At 40.6% G+C, this 20,217-nt stretch overlaps 1 protein-coding gene across 2 annotated transcripts; it reads right to left on the bottom strand.

Annotated features, from left to right (window-relative positions):
• Positions 1–2,141: 2,141 nt before the first annotated feature.
• itih3a.1 (inter-alpha-trypsin inhibitor heavy chain 3a, tandem duplicate 1) lies at positions 2,142–18,405 on the bottom strand. Of its 2 annotated transcripts, XM_064304659.1 has the most exons (22): positions 18,239–18,404; positions 17,438–17,467; positions 17,255–17,278; positions 16,226–16,386; positions 15,955–16,059; positions 13,042–13,204; positions 12,845–12,955; positions 12,238–12,366; positions 11,372–11,488; positions 10,781–10,949; positions 9,603–9,728; positions 9,224–9,405; positions 8,828–9,013; positions 7,271–7,410; positions 6,883–7,043; positions 6,558–6,587; positions 5,816–5,863; positions 5,382–5,495; positions 4,767–4,968; positions 2,882–3,054; positions 2,617–2,728; positions 2,142–2,436 (listed from the first exon to the last, which is right to left on the bottom strand). In XM_064304659.1, the coding sequence occupies exons 1-22, from the start codon at positions 18,353–18,355 to the stop codon at positions 2,298–2,300; spliced, it is 2,739 nt and encodes a 912-aa protein (XP_064160729.1). In that variant the 5' UTR covers positions 18,356–18,404; the 3' UTR covers positions 2,142–2,297. The 2 variants fall into 2 exon arrangements, with proteins under 2 accessions (XP_064160729.1, XP_064160730.1); XM_064304660.1 differs by lacking the exons at positions 2,142–2,436; positions 2,617–2,728; positions 2,882–3,054 and adding an exon at positions 3,958–4,180 and having other exon boundaries at positions 18,239–18,405.
• Between the last annotated feature and the right edge of the window lie 1,812 nt (positions 18,406–20,217).

A 20,217-nucleotide genomic window follows, 5' to 3' on the forward strand; every position in this document is an offset into this window, starting at 1 on the left:
GTTAGATAAGCAGATTCTAGCAAGCCTGGCAAGCAGATCCTTGCACAAACAGTACAGTCTACCAGTGGTCTTCAGCCCCCTCAAGCACTAATGCTTAAAAAGTAATACAGTGTCCTGGTTGTTTGATTGCCTGGGGTCTTTTCTGCGGAAACAGTGTTTTGCTAGGAATGAGGTAAAATGGATACTGGCCTAAATCAGACTACCACACCCACAACACCACCCTGTGCAGTCTATAAAAGGAATGGAAATGTGTACTCTATGTGCTCAGTCTGGCACAAACTCTCCCTCTTCACCGCTTGTTTTTTACAGAAGGTGTTAAAGGCCTTTGCTTGGCAAAGCCTCTGACCTGCTGCAGTGCAAACTGAAAGAACCCCAACTAACCACACACCACCATCACTTCGTAGGTCTTGCTCTTCACCTCGCCCTTCAGGCCCAGCTTACTCCTGGCCCCTTTCAGGTCTTCCTCCTTCATCACTGGCCTCTTCTTATTCTTCTTCACCAGGCTGGAGGCAGGAAAACAGAGGGGAAAATGTAACCCAAGGCAACTTCCTTTCAGGTCATAGCTTCTTACAGAACCTATTTGCTAACAGAATCATTGGCAGACCATAAATTAATTTCCTACTCAATCCCATGTCAAGTTCTGATGTTCAGACACAGTCCTGATCAGCTTCTGATCAGCTCATGACAAAGTCTTGGAGATTTTGAAACGTACTTGTACCCTTGCACAGTCCTACACACTGTCCTGACCCACAGAGAGAGAAAAAAGAACAAGTTCAGCTGTGTTTCAACATCCGTGTGGTACTGGGGACATCATCTGTGCCATTGATGGGTGCCACATGAAAATCATGTGGCCAATAGTCAGAGTGGGGGATGACCTGAATAGGAAATCTTTCTATTCAGTCCTCCTCCAGGACATTGTGGATGATAAAGGATGGCTCCTAAACATTTGTGCTGGCATGATGCCAGAATGCTGAGGGCTTCAACATTTTTTGACACCTGGCCACAGTTTTTGGAGACATATTGCCTTTTTGGTGATACTACCTTCATCAAGTGTGATAATGGTGCACTGATTGAGGAAGATCTGAGTAATGCCAGGATCAGCCATGGTAGAGTGGTGGTAGAACAGGTTTTCGAAAGGATGAAGTGTAAGTGGAAGTGACTTTGTGACCTCCGGAACACCAGGCTGGACATTTAAATCAAAATCATAGAGTCAGTGTGCACCCTGCACAATATGCGTATTGATGTCTCAGTTGTCTTTGAATAGTATCCATGACAACGATTAGTCTATTTCAGTTAAAGGGGGATTATTGGTGCTTAATGTTATTTATTAAAAAGTACAAAAAAGAGGGCAAATATTAAATGTTCTTTTGAATATAAATAATAAAAGACAAATTTATTTAGTATTTATTTTTATTTTATTATCCTTTTTTGCTCAAAGTAATAATCCATTCTGAGCGGCCCAAGCGGCCTGTAGTCAGGCTGCCCTTGTGGCATTTGCCGATCTTGCCCAATTATCAGTCTGTCACTGGCTGTGTCCCTGGCAAAGAACTCCTCTCCATGTGAAATTACATCTTTTGCAAAATAACTCCAAACTAATGGCTTATGAGCATTGCTTTCAAACTTATTTTCACATTTGCACTTTTCAGTTGCTTATTCACAACCTGGTACCATCCAGAATACAGTCTTAAATGCGTCCTACCTGGGACAACTCTTGTTTGTCCAGCCTATTGTATATCTGGCTATGTGAGAGTCAGCACTCTGCTACTGACCCAGGGCATGTAGTCATAGTAACATTGCCACTATAGCAACAAGATGGGATCCAGCCCGGAACTGGCATAAGCAGTTTACGCTGAAAGTAAAACAGTTACGTCTAAGCCTCCACGATGAAAGCACATGCGCGCGCACACGCACACACACACACACACACACACACACACACACACACACACACATACCCATTTGCCCCCTTTTGTGGGGTGCTCCAGAATGATTATTTTCTTTCTTGGCTACTTCTGAACTAAAGCACACATACCCAAATTTTCCTTTAAATCAGCCTACCTGATTACTTTAACAACTCAACAATTTTAATTTTGAAATTAGAAAATAACAAGGTATTTATACATATTTATACTAGTGATCAGTTATTAATTTTGAAATTCTCTTTATTTTTGTGATGGAAAACACAAGTCAGGGAGAGTCCATCATAACATTTATTTGAGATCTTAGGTTTTCATATTTTGAGGAATTTATCCTTGTCTGTGGAAAAAAATAGATGTATGTTCAGCTCTTGGTGCAGCTTAGCTGGTTTTGAATAATCCAGTAACTATGTAGTCACTGGCTCTGCCGTCGATGAGTCCTGTGCCGTTGTTGTGAATGAACCAGCATGGCACGGGCTCCCCATTCTTCATATCCCAACGGAAGTCTCGCTGCCAGCCCCTGTCACCATAGAGCCACACAATGCATGTGAATGACAGTGAGACCAAAATGTAGTGTTGTAATGTCTGATTGTGTTTGTTTGCGTGCATGTGTGTGTGTGCGTGGTGTGTGTCTGTGTGCGCGCGTGCGTGTGTGTGCGCACGTATCTGTATCAGATACGTGTGTGTTGTTTTCTGTTACCTGGTAACAGAGAGTTCTGATCCCTTCACCATCATCGTGGCATCTGGTTTGTCTGGTGTGTCTGAATGATGGAGCTCACCAACCTCAAAATGCACGCCTTTATAAAACTGGCCTTTATGTTGGGGGGAAAGTTTCAGAGAACACATAGAGTTATGTGCAATACAATTACTGTACAAGAACACTGAAAAGCAGTTCACAGCGACATATAGATAGATATACAGGAAGATTAAATAATTTCCCAAGCCAGCCCAGTCCCTGGTCTTACCGAGCAGGCCATGGACACTGGGAGAGAGTAGGTGGCTGTCCAGGGTGTATAAACCCAGGTAATCCCTGTGGTAGGGATGCTTTTTCCACACCTTGTGCAAGATGATGACAAACTTCACAGAGTCCTTAAGGGCAACAGTCAGACTTCGGTCCTTTTTCACCTGCAAGTCAACACTGCAAGATAGAGCACTCTAGTTCAGGTGGGGGTGAGACTGGAAGGGGGGGCGGAGGGGGTTGGGGTGTTATTTAGTGTGTAGCAATAGCAATAGCCACTGGCAATAATTACAGACAAGTCGATTTGTCCTCTTTGGTTTTGAATTGTAAGCATTTTGTCTACTATTGTGATGGGCTTGGGGTCTAACGTATCTCATTAACACGCATGCACATTTAAAAAAAGTTGGGCATGTGTTTCACATGCAGTGACATACTGCTGACCGCGTTGGTATGGGTCGGAGAACAGCCTCCTATGGCCGGGGTGAGTCTATTTGTTTTCCTGTTGGTAAGTGGAGGCTGCCTTGCCTGTGTTTTAGTTTTGTTTTATTTACATACTCAATACATACAAATCCTTTGTTAGACCATAATCTTTTGGTATGCACTTTATTTTTGCTCATATTTTACAGGTCTAATGGAAGGGTCATACATAACATGACCAAGAGTCTGTGGACACCCGTTCTAATTAATGGGTTTGGCTACTTCAGCCACACTGATTGCTAACAGGTGCATGAAATCAAGCATACAGCCATGCAATCTGCATAGGCAAACATTGGCAGGAGAATGGGTCATACTGAAGAGCTCAGTGACTTTCATCATGGTACTGTCACAGGATGCCACCTTTTCAACAAGTCAGTCAATCAAATTTATGCCCTGCTAGAGCTGCCCACCTATAAGTGCTGTTACTGTGAAGTGGAAACATTGAGGAGCAACAACAGCTCACCCGTGAAGCGGTAGGCCACACAAGCCCACAGAATGGGACCGGCGAGTACTGAACCTCGTAGCGCATAAAAATCATCTGTCCTCGGTTGCAACACTCACTACCGAGTTCCAGACTGCTTCTAGAAGCAACATCAGCACAAGGACTGCTTGTCCAGAGCTTCATGAATTGTGTTTAAATGGCTGAGCAGCTGCACACAAGCCTAAGCTCACCATGCGCAATGCCAAGTGTTGGCTGGAGTGGTGTAAAGCACACCACCATAGGACTCTGGAGCACTGGAAACAGGTTCTCTGGAGTGCTGAATCACGCTTCGCTATCTGGCAGTCTGATGGATGAATCTGGGTTTGGCGAATGCCAGGAGAATGCCACCTGCCCGAATAGTGTGAACAGTAAAGTTAGGTGTTTTGTCTGTTTTGTCCGTAGTTCCACATAAGGAAAATCTTAATGCTTCAACATACAATGACATTCTAGAAAATTGTGTACTTCCAACTTTGTGGCAACAGTTTGGAGAAGGTATGTTTCAGTATGACAATGCCCTCATGCACAAAGTGAGGTCCATAAAGAAATGGTTGGCAGAGTTTAGGGTAGAAGAACTTGACTGGCCTACACAGAGCCCTGACCCTCAACCCCAATGGCATTATTGCCGGACCTCACTAATGCACTTGTGTCTGAATGGAAGCCAGTCTCTGGAGCCGTGTTCCAAAATCTAGTGGACAGCCTTCCCAGAAGAGTGGAGGCTGTTATAGCAGCAAAGACGGGACAAGCTCCACATTAATGTCCATGGTTTTGGAATGAGACATCCAAAAAGTACGTATGGGTGTGATGTTCGGGTGTCCACATACTTTTGGCCATGTAGTGTATAACTGTGCACCAGGGTCACTTGAAGAACAAGGTGCTGGACTAAGAAAGTCTATGCACTGCCTTGGAAGATTGTGAGCTTTTACTTGCTGCTCACCTGGGCCACTTGAGGGATACCGCGTCGGACCAGGAGAGTGAAGTTTGTGTCCCACCCTGTAACACTGTGATACTCTGCGTGGTCACCTCCAGTCGGAGCCCAAGCTTCTGGTGAATGATCCCAAATCGGCCAAAATAAGTATTGATTTTACTCCCAGGGTCCACCTTCTTGTCCCCAATAGTCTGCCCATTGACCACAATTCCTGCAGACGGTTCAGGGGTCAAACGGCACACATCAGGAAGGGGAAGAACAGTTCAAGGCAATGCATTTATGAATTCTGCTCAACCCCACAGAGCTGCGTATGATTAACCCAGCATCACAATTGGCCACACAACCGATATTTACTACATTTACTGTAGCAGGTTTTCATTTCTTCTGAATAAATCAATTATTCAGAATTACAATAGTTGTGAGTACACAAAGCCAATGGAATCAGATGGATTTTTAAAGCTTAGTAAGCAGAAACTGTGAGTGATTTTGGAGTGGAGCTTCAAGACCTACACTTTGCAAAATCATCCCAATGTCCACGCCACATGTGTTCAGTACAGGAATGAAGTAGATTGTATCTCCACATGCACTTCTTTAATATACTATTGGCTGCACTCCAAATCTCACCTGGCAGCGGGTCTCTGACCAGATTGAAGATGGTTCCAGGTGCATCATCAATGTTGAAACACAGAGAGTCTTTCTGGTCTGGCACACTGATGATGAAGTGGGGGTCACCATCCACTGTCAATGAATATCACAGAATCAATGCTCATCAGAGGGAAACATGCTATTTCTGCTCCTATACAGATAATTCCCATGTTGACAGACATGCCCACTTCAACCAAGCTGTCTTATAGGACATGGGTATAAAGCTTAGTTACTGTGTGGTATTTGTGTTTTGCCGTGGATGGTTACATTGGTTAGTTTACTGAACTGTAGAAATTCATGCTAATGTATGCCTCCAAATACTGTACACAATAGCAAAATGTTTGATTATGTGGAATTTGTTTTCAGCTGATCAGTGAAAGGATGAGAACCAGAAAGGAAAATTTGGAACGCACCGCTTGTAACAGGTTGGTGATACGATGTGTGCCAGGATTGGGAGGAATCTGAAATCAGAAATGCATTTTATGTCATCATCACCTTCAGTGACAGGTGGGGTTAAGTGACAATGGGATTTTCTATAAGTTTAGACTGCCCACTTTAGAAGACCACTTATCTGACCATGGAATACACATATATTTTCCAACTGAATATGATATATATAGCATGTGTCACATGCCAGCGTGACACCCGTAGGATGAAGATGCGGCAGTACCGGGAAACACCGTCGGTTTCCGCATGGAGAGAGAGAGCATGCACCCACACGAACGCAAAATCAAATAAAATAACATCTTCACCCTTCCCCCTCACAGGTTCCAGGCAGAAAACAATAAACTAAAACAACAAACTAAAATAATAAAGAAAAAAGAAAGTAAAACCCAGGACTGTTTTTTAGCATGCCGCTGGGTGTGAGCTCCTGGTCTTGGCCCCAAACTGTGGAGAGCAACACACCTGGTTAGTTAATGCAACTCTCTCCACCAGCAGGTGTGACCAAGACCAATCTGCTTCTCTGGCAGATCACGTGCCACAACATGAAAATGATATTTAATAATTTTGATTCAAATAAAATCTGCTTTAACACATTTTTAATCTTATTAAAATGTTAAACTAGGGCAGGATGAGATGGATGACTGAGAATTTCACTGAGATTCCAGGAAATGTAGATAAACAAAGGGTGTTTCATAGCTGACCAATACTTACAACCAGTTGAAGATGGAATCCGTCGCTCACCTATAAACGAACATGAAACAAAATGTCAATGCTTTTATCACCAGTGCTTGGGATCACCAGTCAGAGATTCTGCTGTTTATAAAGGCTATCTGTAAGGTTATCTTTAACAAAACCTGCACTTCAATAATTTAAATTACACCATCTGTGCATCTGCATTCTTTATGATTTCTAAATTCTCTCTCAGTAAATCTGGCCCTCAGTGATTTATGATTTACAGCAGATTATTCTGTAGCGCATATGTGAGTAGTACATGCTACAATATTTATCCCACCCCCCTCCCGCCTCCGATTCATACCCTCAGTCAGTTTGTCAGCAATGAGTGTGTCCGCTGGGGCCTCGTCACTCTGTGGTTTTGTGGCCACCATGGAGGTGAGGGGAGTGACAAAGTTGTACTGCAGGGACAGTTCCAGAGCACGGGAAGTGGCATTCGCCTTCTCATATGCCGGGCCACTATCCCTGTTGAGGGTCAAATCCAGAGACAGAGGGTAGTGTGAACAATCCTTCCATATGATGGAGACATTTCTAATCTGTGAGTCAGTGGCTTTAGTTAGACAAGGGTAGAACGTCACAGAATTGAAACTGAAATGTGAAACAGTGGACATGCACGGTTTTGGGGATCAAAGTGGTACTCTTCTCTAACAGCCTAAGTGTCATGTACTGTCACAGAAGGGATTCATACTGACTTCTTGCTTAGCAGCTGTTGGATCGTGAGGTACGCCCAAAGACGCTCTGTGAAATCCCCAAAGATATACTCCTCATCTGGGAACACCACATTCCAGTCCAGGGTGTTGGCTTGACCCTTGTAAGAGAAATCCTCTTCCACCTGGGGACACAGCAAAGTGCATAAATCATTGCAAGGTTTGGGCAGTGATTATAGAGGGGTAGTGGACACAGTGCTGAACAAGGGGCATTTATTTCAGAGCAGTGTTGAACTGGAGGTAAGACCACGCACAGGGGTGGATAGAACTGTGCATAGCAATATAAAAATGTATTCTCATTTTGTATTGCCATAATGTTTTACCCTTTCCTTCATACTGGAATGTCCTATTTTATTTGTTGGCTGTCGTAAAATACTGCAATACGCTCCATCAATTTGGGAGAATGCACACAAGCATGTGTTTTCCATGCTGTTGTCCTCTAGCTGAGCAGTCATAACACAGTCCCTTCTCTAGTGGTTGATGCTAGACTTGCTGTGGTGTTCGGTTTAACCAGTGGCATATTGTGCACATCTACTGTGTTATCTCCACTGCACATCAATACCAGTCAACACCAGTATTTTGTAATTAAACAAAAATTGTGCATATTTTATTGACATTATTTAAGATTGTGAAGTACTCTTCAATCTCTACACTCACACTCTAAATATATTCACAGCACAGATCTTCAATGCGCAGATGGTGTAATTTAAATTATTTTGAATTGCAGGTTTTGATAAAGATAACCTTACAGATAGCCTTTATTACAGGTTGAAAGGTGACCCTTGTCTGGTGCCACCTGTCCATCATGGTGACTTTTTGGTTCTCCCTTTCACTTGTCTTTATATATTACCTATGCATCATGGTTATCTGCATAACACAGCCAGTGGCCATGCTGTTGCTCTCCCACAGGGGCCTTATTCATGTGTATGACGGCCAAAACACTGCAGAGTTTCACTAATCTTGGCTCACAAGAAGGTGCCTTAAGCCCTTTGGCGTTTCTGAGAAACACCTTTATCTTTATTTGTTTTTTTTCTTCAGGGGTTGGCACTCTCTCATAAGATTGGTCCTGTAGTGGCGGCTAGTATAGCAGCTAGCAACTCTGTGATTAGGTAAGTTGATGGAGGCAAAAGTGTACATGGGAAAATTGCAGAGGAAACGGTTGCCAGTAATACAGAAATACAGTGAAACCTTTGTGGACCGGGGGGGTGGGGGGATTTCATGGGCTACCATGGACGCAACCTCAGCAACTGCCCTTGTCACCTGTGCCTAGAGGCAGCCCTGCTCAAAATAAAAAAGTACCTGTCGTTTAAAAAAGAAAAAATACACAGAGGGAAAAAATCTCTGCAGCCGAAAGGCCACTTTTGCTGCCATACGGGAGGTAGAGGCTTCAACATATGTTGGTGTCTATCTGAGCATGTGCCAGGCCTGACTCACATGGTTTTTCTTTATTTCCCTTCTTTCACTTCCAATCATTAACAAATTGTTAGCATGGACCATTCTCATACATGTGACAACACACAAAACAGTGTTACTGTATCTCACCCCCTGTGCTGACACCTCCACCAGGAAGTTGTTCAGGTCATTATCAGACAGTCGGCCAGCCACAACAATCTCAGATCCATTGAAGAGCTGCTTGAAGTGATGGTTGGTCAGCGATTCGACAGCATTTTCTGGATAATGCATGTTTACCTCAGAGAGCAAAGGGCTGGCCACCTCAGAGTAGAAACCCTAAAACAGACAAATATGTAAGAGCTATGAATGTATGATCTCACACTCAAGCATGCATGCAAGGCATAATATAGATTATTATCGTAAAAAATACATAAGAGTTGTTGGGAGTATAATTAACTATATAGCAGTGCTGGTACAGCAGAGCCCAGTACATACAAATGTATTACAGCAAAGGTAACAATGTGGGGGTTAATAAGGGGTCAGCACATGCAGTTGCAAGGAAGCATCAGAGTCTTCATAGATCCTTCTGGCCAATCCATTGTTCTGCTTCGCCATCACATCCAAAAAATTGTAATCAACATCATAGCCAAATCCAAGGCAGAACAAAGTCATGCTGTCATTCATCGCATTCTGTGCATTCTCTTGGATCTTGTCAAGCCTGGACTCCCCTGCACACAGACACAAGCAAACAAGCACTTAAACAGACTGTTTTCCCTTAACAATAATGCAACTATGTTATTCTTTTACGTGAGTCACATACTGGCGTTGTTTAGTAATTGCTATTGTCCACTAAACAGTACTTTATTGAGTGTTGTGGCTGTGTTGTCTGACTAATAGTGAAAAAATTAATGACACTTGAGCATACCAACATTAGGCTGCCCATCTGTCAGCAAGATGATCATAGACACACTCCTCTTTGGCAGCTTCTCTTTAGCTGCATCGTCTTGCAGCATTTTAACTGCATCAATCACAGCATCATTGATGTTGGTACCTAAGGGAAGATGAAGTGGGAAAATCACAAGATTTAGATGAAAGCCATGCAGAGAGAAAAAGATACACAGAAAGACACACCATCCAAAGCAAAACAGAGAAATACATTGAAATTAAAAGCAATATAACTGTAAAAACATATGCTCCTACAATCTCTTGGTGACCCCATCATGAAATGCATGGAGCTCATGAGGAACACATAGGGAAATGGTACATTAAGGTTCAGTATAATACCTTAAGTGGTAGGACTTGTAAACTATCCAGATTTTTTATAAGGAAAACTTCCTGTTTAATAGAAACAAGAAAAAGCCCCTGCTAGATTTACATATTAAGTACCAAAATAGTGAAAAGAAATAGAACATTTTGTTTTATTTAGGGTGGTCTGGTAGCTTGATTTATATTAGTGTAACAAAACACAAATTGAGTGTTCAAATTATTATTTTTTTACTTTAATAATGCAGTACCCTCTGGTCAGGTTCAAGCAAATGCCTCCTACAGCAAGATAATTATCCCAAACATATTGCTAAAGCAACAAAGGAGTTTTTCAAAGACAAAAACTGGATAATTCTGGACTGGCTAAAAACATACATTTCATAGGCTGAAGAGAAAACTTAAGGCAACTAGCCCCTGAAACAAGAAGGAGCTGAAGACTGCTGCATACAGGCCTGGCTGAGCATCAACAAAGAAGATACTCAGCACCTGGTGATGTCTATGGGTGACCGACTTCAAGCAGTCATTGAATGCAATAGATATGCAACAGTACTGAACATGACTACTTTCATTTACATAACAGTAATATGTGCCAAACATTATGGTGTCAAGTCGAGATTGCTATGTATAAAATGTGCTGTACTTTCTACAGAATGAATTCAAAATGTTTAAAAATACACTTTAGTAAAAGCTGAAAATCTGCACTTTAACATGTGATTACAAAACAAAAATTGTGGAGTACAGAGCCAAATCCAGAAAAAATATGTCTTTGCCCCAAACATTATGGAGAGAGCTGTACATGCTTATAATAATGCTATTGCTAAAAGATTGATTCTCACTCACCTCCAGTGTCAGTGATTTTCCTGACAAAGACCTTAGCCTCTTCAACATTCTCTTTAGTGGCCTTGTCCAGGGATGGTTTCATTCTTCGGATTGAGGACTCGAATAGGATTATACCAAAGTGGTCATCTTCATTGAGGTCGTCCAGGATAGTCAGCAGGGCCTCACGGGTCTGAGGGAGTGACATCATAATTACAGAGGCACCCCCGTAACACCTGACACGCATTAACACCTAACATGCAAGTCTAAGCAAGTCTGAGTCCAAGGTGTAAAAAAGATTGTAAATGCAAACATTATTTATCGTGGTGCAAAAGCACAGTGAATATTGTATTCTTAATAGCTCTCCATTTTGGATGTGACCCAGACTATTTTAAGATGGCTTGTGTTCAGCCAGAGTAGAAGAAAGCTGCCCTTGATCCCTCTGTTCTGGAAAGCGCTTGCTCTGTGTTTGAAAGATGCTGTATAAATACAATGTATTCTTCTTCTTCTTCGTCTTATTCTTCTTATTATAATATCACCTGTGCCCAACAAAACACTTTGTAACAGAAATCAAGGAATGTCATCGCAACATTACACACATATACACTGACTCACCTGTTTAATTTTGGTCCCATACATTGATCCGCTGGTGTCTATCACAAAAACTACATTCTTTGGCACATGGGGCAAATCCGGGGGGGCAAAAAAATGCACAAAGTACCCATTTACTATCTGGGAGAGAAACAAAGAATTTGTTGGTTATGATTTATTTTGCAAATCAAACCAGGTTTGCCTAAGCATTTTGTGGATGTAGCAGAAGGCATTTCTTCAGTAAATCAACCAAAATACCAACACACAATACCAACGATAAACATATTGACCCATTGTGCGGGGTTACAACTTACAAAAATTGTCATAGCTCATATCTAAAAGAGATTCTAAGAGTATAAGAAAAACATCTGAAGTATCAGCTGACTCGCTATTATTTTGCCAAACTCAAAATGGATATCACCGGAAGTGTCCGGGATTCATTTGAGTATTACAATTCTCCATGCTTTAAATTCCATTGTTAATAATTATTTCTCATCCACCTTTTTTCAAAAAATAATTAATACACCTTTCGGCAAGGACATCAAATGTATGTAAAAGTCAGTCCTGTTGTGCTGAGCAGACTCCATTATTAATTTTATAAAATGGTTTGGTGTTGCTCAATTCATCATTGATGTTATTCACAAGGATTGTGCTGTGTTTATTTTAGATCTCCCACTCAATTTTGTGTGTTCTTGCCCTCTTTTGATTTTTCAGGTTGTGTGTGTGCATGTGCATACGTTCATACTTTAAATATTTAAATAACTAAAAAATAAACAAAGTTATTTAGCAACTTGAAAAAAGTCAATCTAAAAAACAAAAACAAAAAACAACCTACCCAAAGAAAACATTGTATAACTTGGAAAATCTGTAATGAAGCATGAGTTACTGACCTGAATATCACCAATGCCTTCCCCTCGATTTGTGTCATACTTGATGATGAAGTCCCCATTAATTAGGGTCCCATCACAGTCAGGACATGTCCTCTGCTGCTCCAGTGTTGGTGAGAAGGAGATATGTGCCTGGGTTGGGGGGGGGGGGGTTAGAGAAAGAGTAGGTTTGAACATCCCAAGAATATCCCTAGAATATCCCTAGATTTGAAATAGACTTGATCTTACGTGAAATCTCATGCAGAAATTGATATTTAAAAAACATGAAACTAACATTCTTATAAATATGCAACCTCTAGATGATGGGTACAAACTTTTCCTTGTGGCCATTTAGCTGTACTGCAGGCTCAACAGCAAGCTCCCAACTCATATGGAGATGTGTAGGCTATTAGACCACCCATGCCTCAGGTTTATTTTTGGCTTAAGCAATGTGAGGTGCAATGCTGTGAGCCATTTACTAGGATAGAGCCGTACATGTAGATTTGGGGGTGAGACAGGGAGAAATGTCACCCCCAATATTTTCATGGGAATTGATATTATTACTGTGGTTATTGTTAACCCCCCGCCTTAAATGTATACAATTGCTCTCCGATTTCAGTATGACAGTTACCTTTTTTTCAGTGACAGTTTTTTCCACAAGTGGGAGTAACTCATTACTGATGAAAGTACCGTAGGCATCCAGAAAAGCAATTCCTTGTGGTTCATAAATGTCAACTACAATCTGTTGATGAAAGACAGAAACATAGTATTCTCATAGTATGCACATTTTAAAATGTATTACTATGTCTTTTGCATGGTCTTACCAACCTCAAAATTTTGGATCAGCTGTTTGGGTTTCACTCGTGTCATGAACTCATAATTGCCGCCAGTGCGTTTCAATAGTTCTTCATGGGTCAGTGTGAAGGTAACTTCACTATGGGCTGCGATGTTCACAGACACAGAGAATTTCTCCATCTTTCTGCCGGATGCCCTTGAAACACACAAACATAGCCTATGAGTAACACGCTGTGCGACAACTCTGGGAGTGTAAGACCCATTAATATCACCAGACGCTAGGTATCTTCCCTTGTGATGCCCTGCCAGGTGTGTACTGTAGCCATTGTCAGTTTAAGTTTGTTTTGAGAGATTTTTACCTACAGTGTTGTCTCAAGCAAGTGAAATGTGTGTTCAATTAGATGCAGGTCAGGTGATTGAATTAGCCAATTCAAGAATGTTCCACATTTTGGCACTGAAAAACTTGGTTGTTTTAGCAGAGCCTTTGGGATCATTGTCCTGCTGCAAGGTGACATACCCTCCAAAATTTTGAGCCATTTGGCTGGATCTGAGTGCATAAGATGCTTCACTTCCAAATTCATCCTACTGCTGCTGTCAGAAGTAATATAATCAGTGGAGACAAGTCAGCCAATTCCAGTGGCAGCCATACATATCCAAGCCATAATACAACCTCCACTATGTTTCCAAGTTGGGGGGTTCCTTCAGTTCTCCACACTTCTTTCCCCTTTTCATCACTTTGGTACAGGTTAATACTCATCTGATCTGTCCATACCAGAATTCTCTGAGGTTAAGCTAGTGTAGTCTTCTCTTTATGCTAGTCTTTAACACATTTACACCTAAATCCTGGAGAGTGTTCTTCATAATTTAAAAGGGGTCTTTCTTCACAATTGAAAGTATTCTTTGGTCATCCACTACAGTGGTCTTCCATGGTCTACCAGTTTGTTTGCTATTGCTGAACTTACCAGTGCATTCCTGCTTCTTAATTTATCACAGTTGATTTTGACGCACCCAATGTTTTGCTATGTCTGATCAGTTTAGCCAGATTTTTCAGTTTCATGATGGCCTGCTTTACTGGCATTGACACTTCTTTGTGTAATGTATTGTCCTGATTCCAGTACTAGAATATTATTCACTAGTCTGGGCTCCTCCTATTGTCTGTTTTAAAAGCACGTTCACTGCTTGATATGTTTGTCTGGTGATCCAGTAAATGAGTCCGCATCATCATACCGTTGGTCTCCATCTCAGTGATTTAGTATTGGTTAAATAAAACCACCAAGATATCCCACTTTAATCCTCACGTTGGCAGACAATGGCACAAGACTCCAAATTAAAATGTCATACCGATAATATAACCTATAAAACTTAACAAAATATAACCTTTTGTTAGCTTTCTTATGCATGAACCAATATTGCTACTAAGAATGGGCACGAGTACTCAAGCATTTGAATACTAGAAAGATAAGGACTGCTCTAGCATTATACGGTACTCAGGAAAAAAAAATACCTGAAAATAAATTCATGTGAATTAAAATGTTTAGTTTCATTCTTTATTTTTACATGGCAGCTTTAGCAGTTTTCTGTTTTATGGGTAATGATGTTAGTTTCAGAAATCCTTAGAGCATAAGTCCATAAAATCACTATCGAAAGTCCACCCAGCTACTTGAGCACGGAAGACCATCCAAATGCCTATCCCTAATCACTATGTACACAAATAGAATTTCAAATATGATAAGTGGCGTTTTCCTTAAATGCAACTTCTTACCTTACAAACAGTGGAAAAGTATCTCTATTAGACATTCCAGCACCAGATAAATCACCTCCTTGTCACCTTTCACCCTGTTGTGCCCAGGAGCCTTGTGAAATTCTTTGACGCTATGAGCTACACTAGTAGGAGGAAACTCCTGGCAGCTTTTTACCACACTGGACAGGTCTAAGGTGAGAGGTCATATCAACTGTTACTGTAGAGCATTCCCTGCTCACAGATGCATGTGTGTATTTGTGTCTCTGTGTGAAACTGTTGGTGAAAAAAATTAGTTTCTACACAAAATATCCATTCCAGGTTTTTCTAACAAGAGGATCTCCTTGAGTGTCTCAAACTCACTGTCCAGCTCCTGGATTGACATTTTGGAATCGGGGGTACGTATGGTTCTTCCAACAGAGATCACAAGGTGGCTGATGTTCTTTCTATGCCACTGTTTTCCCTGTCCTAGCCCTAATACTGGCTGCCACTGGACCCGGCTCACAGCACCATTTAGTAACACTGATCCAGGTTCACCTTTTCCTTTTTAACAAAGGCATTCAGACCATTTCTGTCCAAAAATGTAAAACATTTTTTGGACATTTACACCATGTTCTCAAAATGCAGTGTGCATTAAAATGCCTGGAGCAGACCAGTAACAAATGGCATTCTATAAATGTTGTAATCATTATTCCCACTACCCCACTTTGTGGATCATAAGGTTCACACTAAGCCCTGCTATAGCTGTGCACTCCAGAGGAAGGGCACTGCCATATTGAAATGGCAGCTTCTTACAAAACGCCTTGATGTACTGACACACTGCTGTAGAACCACATTACGTCATAGAGGAGCCTTGCAAATTTACCCAGATGACTAACATTTTGTCATCCTGTGACACCTACACATTAACACAGCCCAGTTCATATGCTCACTTCACTAGTAGGCACTGCTCTAACTGCACAATATGCATTGATTATAACAACAGACAACACACAGTTTTGTATATTTATTAGCATGCCTTTTACCAATTGTGCATAACCAACAAATTATCTGTGATGGGATGGGGGTTAGTATTAGCTAATATTATTTTTTTTCTGCTATTTTGATAAAATTGCTTTACTGAATTGCTACTGAATTAATACAATTAAATTGTGAAATAATGTGTAGTTTTAATTTGACCTGATTAAAAGTCAAGTGGGTTCCCTTACTTGACCAGTCCCGCAGTCTGCCCTTTAGAGACTGCAGCCTGATATTCCTTTTTGGCCTTCTGTTTCTCTTTCACCTCACCGACATACAGCTTTCCATCAATCTCCCTGAAATACACACACATACACACATACACACACATAAACACAGACATAAACACACAAAATGTCAGCAGAGAGTTCAATAAAGATTGTCTGTCTAATTTCACGTACTGCTCCCTCCCTTGCACTGTTTGCATTATAAAGGCGTATAGGTTAACAAAAAGTCACTGACATGCTGAAGTTTGTGATGAAGGCAGTCTTAGGAAGTTCCACACCAAAGAAAACTTCTTGGGATGAGTTAGCTGTGTTGATAACAGTGGAGGTCATGACAGTTAGGGCAAAGCGAAATGCCACCTTGGAGACCACTTTCACACTGCGCACCTCCACTTTCCCCTTCATATAGAGAGGGAGAGGGTATGAGAGAGAGAGAGAAAGAGAGAGAGGGGGAGGGAAGGAGGGAGGGAGAGAGATTGTAGAAGAATTGATTGAAAAACAAATCTTTCTTTCTCAAAAGATCTGTCTCATGCTATAATGCATTCATTGGTGTTTGTATGCCCCAATATGACATATCAGAGAGAGAGAGACTGAAGAAGCAGACTGAAATAACTGTTAATTATAAGTACACATTAGTTAAGTTAAAACAATATTTTCATTATTTTTATGGTTATTTTTTGTTATGGTTGTAGAACATCTGCCTCAAAAACCAAAAGATAAAATTGGAATCTTGTACTGAAATAAAGTATGTTTTTCTTTTGTTAATAGGAAAACCACTGCACAATCAAATGTCTTGTCTGTATTAGGTTATGGGGACAGGTTGCCCGTTGCACTTTCAAACCTCTTGATCAGTGTATCACAGTGCATTTGCTTTTTATCACAGGAGATATATTTCTCACTCATCATTGTCTTTTGTATGAAAAAGTAGGATGTTGCTCTTTAACAAAGAGAAAGGAACTGCATTCCATTTTGTATATCCATAAGGCTCTACTTCCACACTATCTCTCATCTTTAGTTACTTTTAAATCCAATAACTATGGTACCAGGTCTCAGGACTTTTTTAACCTTAGATAGACCACATGTAAACACTGAGTTGGAAAAATAAGTTTTCAGTACTTTGCCCCTCATGGATGGAATTAATTGAAAAAACTATCAATTTGAATGAGTTGTTCCCTTACAAAATTTGAGAGTATAAAATTGAATAAATACAATAAAATAAAATACAGTTGAAGACATGAACATATAGAAGAAGCTTCATAATACTTACCTCTTCACTGACAGGGCTTCGCTTCTGCAGAAAAACAGTAAAGAGAATCACTATTATACATTCACTTCCTATGGCTGGTCATATTTGACCAGAAACTCTACAGACGTACAAGAAACAACATTATTGAAACTGATGTAACCTTAACAGTACACTGGTTTTCGGAGCTAATCCAGAGGACAGTACCTTCAGATGCCTGGTCTCGCTCTGAGCATCCTGGAAGTAAGGGCAGAGCACTGTTTTAAATCTTTTAATTTACAAATATTTAAACATTTCCAGCCCCAGCCCCTCCATAAATACTGGTAAATACTGTCACATTTGGGCAGAAAACTTAAAGACAGCTCAAAATAATTATTTCCCATAGAAAAGACAGATTTGGAAAGGAGACACTACTTGGCCTGTTCCAATATGGTATTACACTACAGCTCACAATTAATTATTAATTCTTACTGTGTGACAAATGATAATACCCATATGATTATGTTTTAATAACTGATTATTACAGCCAATGCTGCTGTATGACAGTAAGGAATGGAACCCACTTACTAACCAAGATAACAATATAACTGACAACCTGCATCCAGGCATACTTATGGTGTATAAGAAAATACACCAAGCCACACATTGTGGACGCAGTTAGGCAAATGAAACCTCTCTGTTATCCCAAGGTAAGACTATTATACATTCTTTGTGTATCCAAACAAATTCAGAACAAAAGCTACTCATGTCACTGAAAGAACCCCCTCTATCAGCTGAACCGTGAAACTCAACAACTAGCTAACTACAAATAATTGTTGCAACAGTTCGACAAATATTTACAAAACAAATAGATATTGCACTCAAAATTCAACTGAATGGAAGCTGAAGCAAGAGAGAAAAATGAAAGGAAAGACAAATGAGTGCTTATGAAGGTAAATGTACCTCTACATCACAGCAGCAGTAATTAAAGTAAAGAACTGGATTTAGTGAACAGAGTTGATGACTTACAGAGTCGAAATTGATCGGGAATTCCTTGGAAGTCAGTGTTTCCCGGGAAATGAGAAGTGCCCCATGGGTAACGGCGACGATACACACGCAGAGCAGCGCAATCCTCAGTTCCAACATGATGAAGTTTGAGAACAGCACTGACCAATTCCAGCAGAACGCCTTATGAAACTTTATAGAGTGGGCGGTGGGGTGGGGTGGGGCGCGTGGGAAGAATCAACAGGACTATGAGCCTCAGACCGGAGCAATGACCAGCAGACCTGGCCCAAGTCTAACTGATAGCACTAAGCCAGGTCACAGAGTATGTATATATATATATATATATATATATAATTTTTGGGACAGGGATTTTTTTTTACTTTTGCATGCACAGTTAAATGCTAAAGTATTTGGACAGTGACATAATTTTTATTTATTTTTGTACTCCGGCACATTGAATGTGAAATGGAACAATGAATAAGAGGTTACAGTATAGTCAGCTTTAATTTGAGTATGGTATTTACATCCATATTGGTTGATCCATATCGGAATTACAGCCCTTTTATACATAGTCCCCCCATTTTGGGCAGAAGAAATTGGACAGTTGGAAGTTCAGCTGTTACTTGGCCAGCTGTGTGCCTTTCATTAATTAGTTCATGCATATAAAGGCTAACAAAGGATTAGGGGTAAGATTCAGATTCAGATTCTCAACCAGTCTGTCATAAAGAGAACATAGCAAGAAGATTAATAGGCTGTGTGTTCCCTGTTTTTGTCTTCATTGACATGGCTAACCAAAATGATATTATGGGTCTTCGACCACCCCACGTTACAAAATAAGGAACTGTTGTCACTAAATCATTGGCATGGTAAAATAATGTATAGAGGTAGAACTATGAGTTTTAATATTTTAGATGGTGTATTGTGTGACCAGACTGATTGAAAATTTCACCGTAAAAAAACCCCCAAATGAATGCAAATAAACACACTGGCCTGAATGTGACTTAAGGGGTTAAGGGGGCAATTACTTGTTCACATGGAGTGACTCTGGGTGTTTGATAGCTGCTTTCATCACATTTTGTCTAAAGATCTGAAACCATTCTGAGTGACAAGTATGCAAAAATAGAGGAAATCACTAAGGGGCAAATACTTTTTCAAAGCATGCAATGATGTATATGCTAGTTCAGACACAGTCGACTGAGGAGAAAATAGAAGAAGTGTTCTTTAGGACCAATGCAGATTCAAGCACCTCCTCCCATTTGCTGCTGTGCCATGACTGAATCTATTATGCGTGTCCTACCCACCATGCACTAAAAAGGGAAATGACACCAGCTTCTTTTCCTTGTTGTTTTTGTCTCTCTGCTGTGAAAGTAGCAGAATGCATTAATTTAAATTGAAATATCTTAATTATTAGACTGGCATAGAAAGAATTTGTAAAACATAAACACAATTTGACATTGTATTATATTATTATTATTATGATGATGATGATGATGATGATGATGATTATTATTACATAAATCACTTAAATCCCCTCCCCCACCCCCACCCCCACATACATTCACACACCTCCCATCAGCATAGCACAAATATCAGCAGTGTGAGCAAGGACAGGATGCCGTCTCGTCAGTACTGATGTCACAGATTCCAAAGGGTTACACCCACGTCTTAAGAAGTGAAGCAAATATACTGAATGACATAATGTTTTGAGCACACTCCCCACTGTTTGTCTGCTACAGATTCAGCTCTTTGTGTTTCCAATAAGTAATGTTCACAGGGCAGTACTCTTCTGTTAGTTATACTACCATGATTCTGGACTGAAGAGTTAATTCTCACAAGGATACTGGATTCAAGTGAAAGAAACCCATCCTTTACCCACTACTACATGCATTAAGTATCACTTTTACTTTTTATTACTTTCCTGTTTCTTTTTCTGAAATCTGTAGTTTCTGCAAATGGACATGTCATATTCTTGTATGTGCATAGCTAATGAATGTGAGGTAAAT

Source organism: Anguilla rostrata, chromosome 13 (genome assembly GCF_018555375.3).
Source record: "Anguilla rostrata isolate EN2019 chromosome 13, ASM1855537v3, whole genome shotgun sequence".
NCBI classification, from domain to species: domain Eukaryota; kingdom Metazoa; phylum Chordata; class Actinopteri; order Anguilliformes; family Anguillidae; genus Anguilla; species Anguilla rostrata.